At 39.3% G+C, this 13471-nt stretch overlaps 1 protein-coding gene across 40 annotated transcripts in view; it reads right to left on the reverse strand.

Annotated features, from left to right (window-relative positions):
* Positions 1-13471, reverse strand: part of SORBS2 (sorbin and SH3 domain containing 2) — a 306881-nt gene that overhangs the window by 21421 nt on the left and 271989 nt on the right. For 33 of the 40 annotated variants that reach the window (XM_069492972.1, XM_069492987.1, XM_069492981.1 and 30 more), the window contains 5 exons: positions 10095-11681; positions 7090-7178; positions 5680-5726; positions 2050-2164; positions 1835-1963 (listed from right to left, as the gene is read on the reverse strand). In XM_069492972.1, the coding sequence (XP_069349073.1) occupies positions 1835-1963; positions 2050-2164; positions 5680-5726; positions 7090-7178; positions 10095-11681 (1967 nt within the window). The remainder of the gene's footprint in view (positions 1-1834; positions 1964-2049; positions 2165-5679; positions 5727-7089; positions 7179-10094; positions 11682-13471) is intronic. The other 7 variants (XM_069492997.1, XM_069492991.1, XM_069492998.1 and 4 more) reach the window with 1 other exon arrangement.

Below are 13471 nucleotides of genomic sequence, written 5' to 3' on the forward strand. Positions count from 1 at the left end.
AAGGATGCTTGGTTAATGTGAATGGGCTTATACATGTTCATACTGGTTCTCTGTGAAATGGTTTGTGTAAATTATTTCAAAAAGCAGCTTAGTATAACAGGTAACATCTCAGTGACAGTGGTATCGTCCTATCTGCAAGAGACTCAAAGCTTTGGCCCTCTGTAGGAAGAGCTACTGAAAGTGCACCATAGCTTGCCGTGAGGATATGTCTGAAAGGGGCTGCAGAATCCTGCTAGAAGGGATAATGTTGAACGGCACACTGTCTTTCTTCTTTAATCTGCATGTGCTAAGTCGTGACAAAGAGTGAACTAAAGGGGTGGGCACAAAGACAGCATCCTAGAGTATCCATAGCGGTGGCCCAGGTTGACATCCACCTGGTGAGCATTGGAACAGGGTAACACCAGCATCCATCTTGATTAGGTGAGGGCCATGCCATACCCCTCACTAAATACTCAATAGAATTCTTGGCTTTTGTAATAGAACTTTCTACAGTCACTATTCCTGCTATGTACAGTGACCAAGCCAATGCCACAGAATCCAGTTTAAATTTTAACTCAAAACCACACATAGCCCAGAAATAAGTAGGTAAGTTACTGCTAAACAGCAGAAGCTGCAGCTGCGCTTAGCAGGTGACACAGAAATTTGGGCAACTGCACTCGATAGTGTGATGGAGGCACCACACAGGCAATCGCTTCAGTCCAATAGGGAGCCTTTCTTCAGGTGCTACTAAAGGTGAAAGTTTTCTTTTTTGTCAAAACGCTAGATGGGCTAGATGGTTTATTTAGAGTGTTTCATTACCTCTGAGCAGAACATACCAAAGAAAACTGAATCTTCCCAAATCGTAAAATTGCACTGATTTTCTAATTCACCAAGAACAGGCTGTGGCTTGAGCTATGAAATGCACTGGAGAAGCCTTTCTTTAAAGCACAAAACAGAAGATGACAGAGTTCATGCAATGCTGAGTGTGGTTCTCCATGCCCAGTGGCACAGCCTGGAAAGTGGAAGAAACTCGGCTGACGCAGAATTGGGACTGAAAGGAGGGAATGCGATGCCGTCCTGCTAGGACCAGAACTGTGGTATTTTCCTTCATTGCACCTGGGGAAGGATTTCACCAGTAGGCAGGGGAGGTCCCAGGACCACCCTAAATATTATTAGCTAGTCAGTGTTAGGTGCAAACAGCTCCCTCAAACAAATATGTCATTGTTTAGCAAGCAATAAAAATAGTTCATTTGTCGTCCTCAGCTATGCAAAGTAGCAAGTTACAAGAGTCATTTTTGATATTGTTAAGAAGAGATGCTAGAATTGGATAGGTTGCTAGAGAAATTTGGGGTCAGTCAAGAGGTCCAAGGAAACGCTGGGCACAGATGCTCACAGAACGGCCCCCAGGCAGGGAGGAGCTTCATGGCTACGGGACCATCCCTTGATTCCAAGATAGAGAAACCAAGTATTGGAACATCTCATTGTTAAAAGACCTAAGAATAAAGCGACAGAACTACAATATTTTGAAGTGCATCAAAGTGCGTTTTCATTTTGATGTTCCCACGTGTATGTCTCCTGGGTATTCAGCCTGAGGCACCCAGTGGAGGGGACCTGGGGCCCTGCGTCCAGGGGCTGGGCCACAGAAGGAGTGTCTCAGAGAAGCTGGGCACCCCCCAGGGAGCCTCATCTGAAAGGACATGGGGGCAGCAGGGAGCAGTGACTCTGGGCGGCCTTAAGGAGTGCTTTGTAGAAACTGCGGAAAACACATAAACGTCTGAGGAAGAAGATAACCTATTTTAGTTTAGAAAATATACAGTCTTTTCAAATGCAACGATGGAGAAAACAGCCTGGTTACCTTTCTCAGCGACAGCTCCACGTTTGTGTCTGCATTGAAGTTATATTTGGCTATAGCTTCTCCGATCTCTCCAGGCTGGGCTGGGGGAGGTGGTCTCGCAGGCTGGGCTTTTTCAGGAGGCGTGAGTTTCTATGAAGGAAAACAGATACTTATTCTTGATGCTGTGGTGACTTTTGAAACAACCACAACATAAGAGGGAAGGGGGAAGGACTCACCTCTACATACGAGATTGGAAAAATGCCCACTCTTCCGTGGTGCTCTCCCTCGTACCAATTTTGATCAATTTTCCTGAGGATGTAGACAGTATCTCCTTTCTTAAATGACAACTCCCTGGAAGAGACATGTTTAAATAGTCTTTTTCTTTCTGTATAGCAATTATTCTTAAGATCGACATGCTCACTGGATTTGTATTTGTCTGGGAAATATATTTCCAATATTAAAAAATCTGTTGAGCCCAGTTAGATAAGAATTTTCCTTGCAAATTCTCAGAATTCACTTATAACATTATAGTTTTGGAAATGATTTAGAAAAGAACAAGTATAAACATTATATCAAATATAAATCAAAGATAATTTAAAGAAGGGGACGGACCATTGCTATCTAATCATTAATTTATAATAGAGGCTCTCTGGAGCTTGGCAAAATGATGGATTAGCTTTGCACTGAATTTTTTGTTCTGAAGCTAGTTAGCTAGTTAGTGAGCATCCCCCAATCCCCTATGATGTGTTAAAGCTTACAAGAAACATACTGTAGCCTCTGAACAGAAGTGCCAATGCTGGAAACATTTGTGGATCTTTGAAGTTGGTTGACAGGTATTTAAATAGACTATATTGATAAAGAATTTATTTCTGTTATACTTTTATTTTTCAATGGGGCACAAAGATAAATATATTTTAAGTGCAAAGACATACACCAAGGTTTATTGTCTTCTTTATATCTTTAGTTTTTTAAAAAAATATCTTTAAGACAGTAACTATTTTTCGATTTTGGCTGTTTCTAAGAAGACAGTAGATACATTTCAGTATTTATAACTTTAAGTTATGAAGACATTATTCATTTTGAATAATTCATGCCTATATTTATCACTCTCACTACATCAGTTTTTCCTGGCTTTATCACCCAGGTAATTATGTTGTTTCATTATTTTGCCTCCATAATTATACTTTGATGGAGGGTAATTAATTGGTATCTCTTCCCAAGAGCCCCACTTTCCCACACATCTGCCGTCCCACTCCTGAATCATCTATCTGCATTGTTTAGTTCAGAATTTTAAGTTGGATCATTTATTAGTACAGACTATATGACAGAGAGAGGTTTAATCAGATGTAGAATATTTCTCATTGATTAAAAGAATTAATTTTTTAAAAGTTTCCTATTAAGAGAATTATTACACATTTAAAAGTGCTAAACTCTTCACAATTGAAAGTATATTAAATTTTCATTAACCCTAAAAACAAAGAAGATTCAGAGCTTTACATTCAGATACAGTGCTTCCCTCTTGCAAATGCCTGATGTAAAGAACACAAAACGAAACAAAACAAGATATTGAATGTTTATAACCCAACAGTTTTATCTGTCTCAGTGATGTTTTGTTTCTGGAAATGAGACTAGCTTCTTTTTTTTTAAAATATACATGTGAATTAGAGACAACAAATTTTTTCTTTTAAATATGAAAAGAACTCTTTTGTATTTGTATAGTCATTTAAAATTTTTGAAGTCATCTAGAAAAAAGAACATTGTCTTACTCTCCAGTTTTCAAAATTGTGTCCCTCTCATCTTAGACCTAGAATTTTTAAGAGTCCCACTTTCATAAGTTCGCTTCCCACCCCCCCCACTTTTGAATAGTGGCCATTGACAACTTTGGAAAGGGTATGTTGTCTCTTTTTCCTATTTAAAAATTGAAACATTACACTTGGTGCGTGAGTTAGCTGTATTTTAAAACTTATTTTTTATTAGACTTTCTTGAATGAGGTTAAGAAAAATAGCTTTTAAACAGAGGTTTATTTAAAACAGACATATCTGTCTCGTGTTCATGGTAGGCACAAAAAGCACTCACATCTAACTATTAATTGAAATGACTTAAAAATGTGGCCAGTCCTTCCATAACTTTCAGTGTTGTCCGAGTGTGTGAGCCTTTTAAAGCTCCACACAGAGCCCATCATTTTGATTTTTGTCAACTATGTAAACTACACTGGTTATGACGAACGACTGGTCTCCACATTTCCTGAGAACAGAACAAGAGGAATGTGATTAAGCTGCAGTAAGACCAATTTATTTATGATATGATAGACATGTTTTTCTTTACTGAAATTATGAAATGGCTTCCATGGGTGGTTATTTAGTCTGCTTCTCTGGAGGCTTATATAATTCCATTTTGTTGGTTTAGAAAGACCTAGTTATGACCTCGGTGAAAGGTGGAGGTGGAACAGACAACCCTTGGCAAAGGCAGCGCTTGGGAGAGTGAGTTTCCCTGAAAGCCTTGAAGAGAACGTAAGGACGTGGCCCATGCAGGAGGTGAGGGGCTTGGTCCAGTGACATAGTCCACAACCCAGTACCTGTCTTCCGTGGGGCATGTTAATCTTCCTGCCACAGCTTGTTTTTTAAGACTTCTCAAAGCACCCGTGAGCTCTGGGTGGATTTTGTATCCCCTTGCTATTTTATATCCCCTGCCATTCCACAGGGTTTTATATATTTAAGAAAGCCTTGATTGACTGTCACAAAGAAGAAATGAAATGTATGTGCTCTGTATCATCATTTTATAAAACTGACATGCACTGTGCAAATTGTCACACTGTATCCAAAGAACAGAAATTAGGATCAGAGTGCAAGAGAAACAAAGCAAATGTTACTTATCTAATCTAAAAAAAGATGTAAGCTTTTCTTTAGGATTTTATTTTTTACATAGGATTTAAACCATAGGATTTAATTTCTAAATAGCATGTTTCTTATTTAGTTCATCCCCTATCTCAGTGGCATTGCCAAATTCTGACTGCTTTTATTTTTTATATGTTTTCTTGGCAGACACAGTTTCTGGAACGATTAATTCATATTACATGCATTTTTATGAATAAAATATTTTGATTATTATATATATTCAGTTTAAACAACACAGTATAATTTAATGGCTATTTATAATGAATTCAACATCTGTCTTGAATTCTCCTGGAGAACAAAGCTTCTTAAATAAGGTGTGTGGACATGGGCTACAAAAGATCTGAACAGATTCCTCCTATTTAAGTCTACTCATGTGCTTAGTACTAGCTTCCTCAACCACATGCCTATATGATGAACAAGTTCCTAAGGAAAAAAGGCAAAAGAAATATTGCAACACAGGAGCAGGAAAACGCCAACACCAAAAGAGCACGGGAGAGGACTTGGCTCAGAATCTCTAAACTTTGAAGGTCGAGAGATGAAGGTTTTACTATATGAATCTTTGTACTCAGTTCTAGCCATCAGTCCCACAAACTATCCTTGATATAGCTGGATAAATAAATGTTATCAAATTCCTCCAGCTAGGGTTAATTACCCCAAACACTTTATTTTAAATTCATTCTAGAAACAAAGATTCTTAATTTCTTTTTTTAATCTATCCTTTTGAATGCATTGTGCTCTATCTAATATGTTTAATGTAATTTAAAACTCAGTGTTTCTTAGCTAAACTCAGAATGAAAATAAAATTACCCTATTCCAGTTAATTCTGAAGGAACCATTTAATTAGAGTAGATTGCCGCATTGGGAATTAGGCCTTATTTGTAAGACATCCCATTGCAATAGTGATCTCTTAAACCATTACTAACATATTGAAAGTAAACTTGAATCATATGATGAATACTTAGCTTACTTACTTAGATGTCTGAGCCTTAAAATCATAAACAGCTTTTGCAGGCAATTTCTGAAAAGGAAGGCAAATAATTAGCACTAACTTAAAATTTGTTTTTCCTTCAAGAAAGCAGTTTCACAAGCATGCAAGAAACCTCAAGGAATGACTAAATATATATACTGTAAATCCTATATTGAATTTATAGATAAATCAATTAATTCTGCATTTAGACATTTAAGCTATAGCAGGAATATAAAGGGCCTATTCACTGTTACATTTCACCTTTTAGGAACTCAGGTGGATTAATGCCATAATGGGAGAATAAAATGCCTGCAGAGGATTCTGTCCTGGGTGTCATTTTGACTGTTACAAAAGCTTTTCCTAGACTAATTGTGGAGGGTCAATTGCTGTACATTCTACAGATGGACACAACTCTTCCTGAATCATAATAAAAGGACCAGAAGCCATAAAGGAAGTCATCATCCCATTCACTAAACACATCAGCATATTAACAAAGAAATATTAGTTCAGTAATCACCAGGAGGCTGGTTAGTGGCCAAAAGTATAGGCATGATCGTTTTGCATTCCCTTAAGGGTTGTGAAATCCTCTAGCACCTTGTCAACCAGCTGCTCTCTTTTCATTATGACATGATACAGCAGTACACATCCCCACACTCTGGGGCCCACAAATCTCCCTGAGGCACCCTGTACCCTATAGCTACCTACACCAGCTCTTTCTTCTCCACCAAGCAGTAATCTCTTCACCTCATTGTCTTTCCCTGTGATTGTGGTGAACTTTAGGAACCTGGCCCATTCCTGACTTCTTTGGGGGCCCACAGGCACTGTACTATCCTCCAGGAGAGGCTGCCAGTCCAAGCCCAGCTTTCAGTTTCCATCAAACCCTCATGGCTCCAACACAGAAGGAGCAAGAGCTCTAGCCCTGGAGCAGGGCCATGGAAAAGAGTCAGTTGGCACATGGTTCCCAAGGGCAGTGTCCCTGAGAACTGGGCTGATTTAAAGTAAGCCAGCAAAATTTTTTTTATGTAGGATTTGTATTGATTTGCAACACGGTTGACATAGGGCTTTCTCCTAGACCAGTGGGCCAGGAAATTGCACAGAGGAAACCTGCTCCCTCCATGAGGTGGCCCAATTCAGGACTCTTGTAGACCACACCTCTTAATTCACAAGCATCAGGTCAAGACTCAGAAAGGCCTCTTTGCCAAAACTGGACCACAACTGGGAAAGACCTGGAGCCAGGGTCAGAGAGCAAACCTCTTCGGGTCCTATGCTCAGGCCAGAAAAACTGTTACTAGTTCCTCAGTGGTTATTTTCACATTTTCAGTCTGGGTTTTTTACTAGTTGGGGGTGTCAGCTTGGCTGGCAAGTGCTATAAATATGCTGTGGTAAAAGACTCCAACGCTATTAAACTACCTACCTCTTTTTCTGGAGTTCCTCTTCTTTCCCTTGGCGCACTTCTCCCCAAGTCAGGCAAGGTGGATGAGTAACTTCTTGGGGACTCACGGTCTATTGGAAAGAACAGGGTGGGTCAGGGTGAATATCCACTTAATTACAAGCACCTTGCTCAGCCATTTTCCCTGGTGGCAATTATTTTTTCCTCCAAATTTGGACAGAGACGCCACTATTAAAGACATGGGTATAAGACTCACAGGTAATTGTGACATAAGACACAAAAGCAAGATCATTTCAAAAGGAAAAATATCCCAGGTTGCAGAAGTACTATAACTACACATATAAATGTAATTGTTACATTGCTGATTAATTATACTGCCACACCTGATATAGACAATTTATGGTTACAGGGATTTTTCATCTCAAAAGATTTTTAAAACTTTCTATTTCTATTCTTTTTGCCTCTATTTTATAATTACTGTTATCAGGCTTATACAAGAATGAGAATTTGAAATTAGCATCAAATTGTAGAAACAGAAACATTTTGTGGAACAATTTAACAAGGTAGTAATGGAAAAGAAAGAGATAAAACCAAAGAAAGTATGTTGATGACAGGAGCATGGTCACGTCCATTCTCTCTCTCTCTCTCTTTAAATACTTATTGAGTCATCAGATATCATACCTTTTATCTATGGCCTTCCCTGTGCCCAGCTGATAAACTATCTTATCAGAACATAAATATTTATTCCAAAACAAAGGGATAAATATAAAGCATCATATCAGTTGCCAAATTGCTTATGACATATTGAATTCTTTTTGTTCATCTTAAAGCAAAATATAAATCATCACATTACAAAATTATGATTGCAAGTAGTTCTTAATAGTATCTTACACCTTATGCATTTACGTGACTTATAGTGTGGAAATGTAACTGAAGCATAAGTGTATTCAAGTAGTATATGTTATAGAATTTTACCATTGTAATTGGGTCAAAATTTGTCAATTCTTTCTTTTATCCCTTAATAAATTTAGTTACACTGAACAATAAGAAGCATTAAAAATAGAATTGAATTTATCCATCTATGAAGGAATTTAAAATGATCTATTATAAGAAAATGTTGTTTAAAGGTTTTAAGTACTTTGACTATATGAAAGAATTGACTACTTTCAACAAATGGATATCAGTTGCATGACATATAAGGATAAATGCTAACACTCTGTGAGTTGCAAACTCCAAAGTCTTTAGATTTAGGAAGGGTATATGAGCAAATGTTTCAGGTAAAACTTAGCCAGTTATTTCCATGCATACTAGAAGATTATGTGCAATATATTTTTCATTCTGTTAATATACTTTTATGATTATAGGGCTCTCATAATGATTATAAATTTTAAATTACTTTTACTAACCCATGGAATGTAAACTATTTTTTCACTTGGGCTAAACAAAATTGGAAAGTAAATATTTTATTAAAAAACAAAATATTCTTTAAATGCTCTTCAAAGCCCTCTCAAAATATGTTTCAATGATGTACTCTATCTGCACATAAAATTGGGAGATGATTGTATTAGGATATGGAAAAACTGGAGAAGATGGCTAATTTATTGAAAAATTAGATTCTGACATTTTAATCAGTAAAAATTTCCAATTGTAGAAATTGATTTTAAATATTTTAATTTAGTGAATTACTTTTGGAAGCATGTTGCATAGTATAAATGAAAGCAAAGATAAATACTAACAAGTAAATTTGTGCAATAATAATAATTGAGTAATACATATTACAGTAATATCAAATTTGATCTACATCTTTTTTTGTACTGCAAATTCTGAATTATTAGGGGTTTGAATCTCCTTTCTGTCACCTGCTTTTTGTGTGACTTTGGGCAAATTTCTTGTCTACTCTGAGCCCTAGTTTCCTAAATTGAAAAGAGTGCTCACAATAATACCCATCCCTTATGTTTACGACAGTTTTAATTAGATACTGTATGGAAAACACTTTGTAGTGTCTGGTACATAGAAACTTCTCTGTTGATCAAGTTTCACCCTGGAATGTTCATTCCAGTGTCTTCAATTTACATAGCAAACAGATGCACTTTAAGAATTAATGAAAAGAATCAGATAAAAATATTAAAACACCCTGAGCTTTTAAGTTACATAAATCTCAAAAAAAGGTCCTCTGCATTGAATTGCCATTTGTCCTTGTGTTGCCATTTCAAAGTTATCTGTGAAAAAGGAGTTTAAGAGTCACTTTTAACTTAAATAGTGTAATTTAAATTTCAGTATAGGATTGTTTTAGCAGAAATAGAAAGTAAATACATTAAATAATGGAAACAGACAGAAAATGAATACACTGAATGGTGGAAATGGCACTTTTATATATACAGCTTAAAGGTACAGTTACAAAAAATTTTTTTTTCGCAATTGTGTCCTTTAAATGGAGAAGGTATTAAAGAAGTCCTAATTTCTTTAATTGTCCATCAGTTACTAATCACATGTTTCAGTGCTGCTTCCTGAATGTTTTTATATAGTATCTTCTCTATGGAATGTGAGCAAATTATTAATTGAGGGAATGAGTATAATGTTTCAAAGTTAATATAATCAAAGAAAAGGCTACTTGTTAAACTGTTGGTTTGATTCATTTTACAATGAAAAAGAGACCTCTTAAGGATATTGGTATTCAATTATAGTTTCCATCTCGAAATAATTCTTTTTAATTTGGTAAATCATTTATTTTGTTGCCTCAGTGGAGCAGATGTTTCTACCCTAACGTCAAGCTACGAAACGGTTTTTCCTCTCCCTTTTGAATGAGTAAATTTTTGTGAACTGAGGATCGCTTTAAGCCACACATCAAGTCCAAGTATCACACGGGCAAATGAGGACTATTCAGTAAGACAACAAGCATTTGCTTCACAACACATAACGATGCCAAGTGGTCTCACCGCCCAGGAATGATGAGATGGTGGGATGGAACATGAAAGAGCCAGAGGGTGGGTCTCTGGACCCCAAAGGAAAAGAAAGAAAAGCTTATCCACCTTGGAGCGCCCCCTCGCGGTCTTGGGGGCGGTAGTTGTTGTTGGCGGTGTCCACGTCTGCGAAGGAGGCACTGTGAGGCGTTCTCCCACACTCGCTCTGGTGCGCGGAGCAGGGGGTAGCACCATCGGGGGGCAGCGGGTGCGGGGGCTGGTGCGGGGGGCTCCTTCGCAGCGCCCGCAGGGACGAAGTCCTCTCGGGAATGTCTGGCAGCAGCTCACTGATCAGACGGTGCAATATGCTGTTGTCTGGCAAACTCCCCCTTCTCTTCTCGGCTTTAATTTGGTCACAGATGTCTTTCAGGGCAGAGTCCAGAGCCTCAAACACAGACGCTTTACATTTTGCTTTTTCAGTCTGTTTTTTCGGAGTCGAATTTTTTTTCCTCCGGAAAGGCACGGGGCTGACTAGAAAAGCGAGTTTAGAAAGGCCAGGGTCCACCTCCTGTCTCCTGGGCTCGTCGGCGCTCTCGTGCCGGGCTCGCTCGTGTTTCAGCATCGTGGTGAAGCGCGTGTAGGACGCCGGGCACCTGCCTTTGCAGGAGCTGAACAGGTGCCGGTGGTGGTGGTGGTGGTGGTGGTGGTGATGGTGGCTGGATCCGTAAAAGCTCTCGGAGGAGGTGAAGGAAAAGTGATCGAAGTCACTTTCGCTGCAGAAGGATGACCCTTCCACGTGAATGTAGTCACTGTGGTCAGACACGACCCCATCCTGGTCGCTGTCGGAAAATTCCACGTGCGCTCTCGGTTGCTCGTCGCTGGTGACTTCGATGTGAATGGGCACCAGGGTGTTAGACGTGTAGCTGCGCGGTACCTGAGAAGGGTGTCTGCTTTGATTTTCTTCCTCCAGCAGAGACTCAATGGAAAAGCGCCTCTTGGGGCATAAACCATTCTGCTGTGGGTCTAGGGTTACAGGGGATAACATTTCGTCCCCTAAATTGGGCATGGATTTCGACTTCTGAATCAACTTTTCGAACTCGGAGATGCGGGTGGGTACCATGTCCCGGGGCACCTCCTCGGTGGAGGACTGGCTCCAGCTGTGCAGCAGGCCCGAGCGCTGCCGCTCCTTCTCGTACTGCAGGATTCTCGACTTCACCGAGCAGATCACCTCCGAGTTCATCAGGTCCTTGCGGTTGATGCGGTGCATCTTCTTGTACATTTTGAGGAAGCCCGGGGCGTTGTGGGCGGACCTGTGTCTGAGCCTTGACCTGCCGTTACTGCGAACCTCCTGGATGTAGGGGGAAGCCCACGGCACGGGGCAGCTCTCTTTGGGGTCTTCCTCGCACAACAGGGAGCCCATGCTCTCCGACTTGGCTTTCGGGTCGGGGTCGGGGAAGCTATCGCAGTCGTCGTTCAGGAGATCATCACAGCTGCGGGATTTGATTTTGGGGGAAACGGTTTCTTCGGTGCTGCTCCAGATCTCTGCGTTTTGCCGGGCCATTTGCCAGCCATTCTTGAAAGTGATGGCCCTTTGCGAGTCCCGCGGGACGTCCAAGTGCTGTCTGTAATTGCTACAGTAATCTAACTCACTGGAGGGGTTGCCGTTGAGCCCTGAGTAACTGCAAAGGGATGGACACAGTTTGCTATCGTCCCCACCTTCTAATCCAGAGCAGCGTGGCAGAAGAGAGACATTTGGAGAAGTTAAAAGGTTCACAAAGAGAGGAGAGCATTGTCAGTAAGCATCAGACAGCACAGCAAAGAGAAAGCAGTTAGTGTGTTTTAATCTAAACACTGATTGTTAACACATGTAGCCTCAACTTCAGAGAAAAAAGTCTAACTCTAAGGCAAGATAATACTTTTTCAGTGAACACAGCTTTGCAGACAGAGTTAACAAAACAATGGATAAGAAGTAATCGGTATAGCTAATGCATCTATTTCTATACATAGTTCATACATCTTTCTGCCAGTGTGGTTTGCCAAAAACACAATAGTACCTCTTCAGCCAATGGTATGACCTGGTAGTAATTTAAAGTTTTAACCGTTAGTGCCAAAAGTATTATAGACTTAACTTAATAGGGTCAGGATTTGAGTGTCATTTGATTTATAGTAATACATAGGTAAAGAAGAATTTATAAATTTACATTTCATTAATACTCCTATATCAAATAATTTTTTATGGGCATTGGTTAGAAAACGCTAAAAGACAAAGTATTTTAAAAAATGGCAAAATCAAAATGCTATGAACTATTTGTGCTTACATTTTTCCAAGAAAAAAATAGCAAGGGCCTCTTTCAACAAACTAAATTACCTCTCTAATTGCTTTACCTTTAACCCCTTATTCGGCACATTTTTGCCATAGGATAACTGGATATCGTGTAAAACTTTCATCAGAGGTAAATGCTTGTTTTTATTCTGGGGAGGGTTTTTGTCATTTTAAATCACTTGCAGTTTGATAATAGAGAGCTAAAATTGACCTCAATTTGGAATATGTATGGAAATATTCTTTTCTTTTGCTCTGCTAACTAATAAATGAGAGGCCAAATTACATCTAGAGGGACATTTTCTTTTTAAAAATAAAACCTAGCAGAGGAAAAATATCTCTATTGACATCTCATGCCTTACAATCTTCCACAAATTCTTCAAAAGCAGATAAGCACATTAAGTAGATAAGTGGTGTTTGGGAAAGGAAGTTGATTTAATACTCCCTGTGATAAAAAAAAATCTAAATTCATCAGAATCCTTTTAACTTTTGGGATGTATCCAAGAATAACGAATCCATGGTATTTCATGACCTACTTGTTACGTTAAGATATTTGTTTGCATAAACGAGTAGAATCTTATAAAAGCATCTCTGTTAATAGGAGGAAAGGTATAACGAATTGGGCTCACTCCCTCTGAACCATCAGTTAATAGTCACAGCTGTACTAGGCCTCAGAAAGGTTAGGCCTTCCACCTACTCAGAGTCCAATCCTCATGACCAGTCTCTCTTTTGCATACAAATCACCTACCACTTAGCTTTAACTACCACGTGACAATACTTTCAGAGTCTGTAGTTGATAACATGTGGCTGAATCTGTCCTATTTTATGGCAACTTCTGTTAGAGCTCATTTCCTTCACACATTTCAAAATCCTTCTCTCTTCTGATTCAATCCCAAGAGGCTGGAGGAGACTGTGGGGCCCCAAATTTGGTGTAGCCCGAGGTCCCCGTGGAGGCCAGTTCAATCCTCACTCTCCATCTCAGAAATAGCCCTGTCCCCAAGGCAGTACTACACTAAAGGGTCTTCCAGATATCTGCAGGAGTGACTTTCTCCCTCTCACACTGAGCCCACTAAATTTCCAGGGAGAATACAGGTCATCCAGAAAAATGTCTCGGTGATTGCTACATTTTATAATTATGGGTTGAAAACAGCTAGTTCTTACTGTGGACTGAGTGAATTGGCCACTG

This window comes from Eulemur rufifrons, chromosome 18 (assembly GCF_041146395.1).
Source record: "Eulemur rufifrons isolate Redbay chromosome 18, OSU_ERuf_1, whole genome shotgun sequence".
In the NCBI taxonomy this organism is placed as follows: domain Eukaryota; kingdom Metazoa; phylum Chordata; class Mammalia; order Primates; family Lemuridae; genus Eulemur; species Eulemur rufifrons.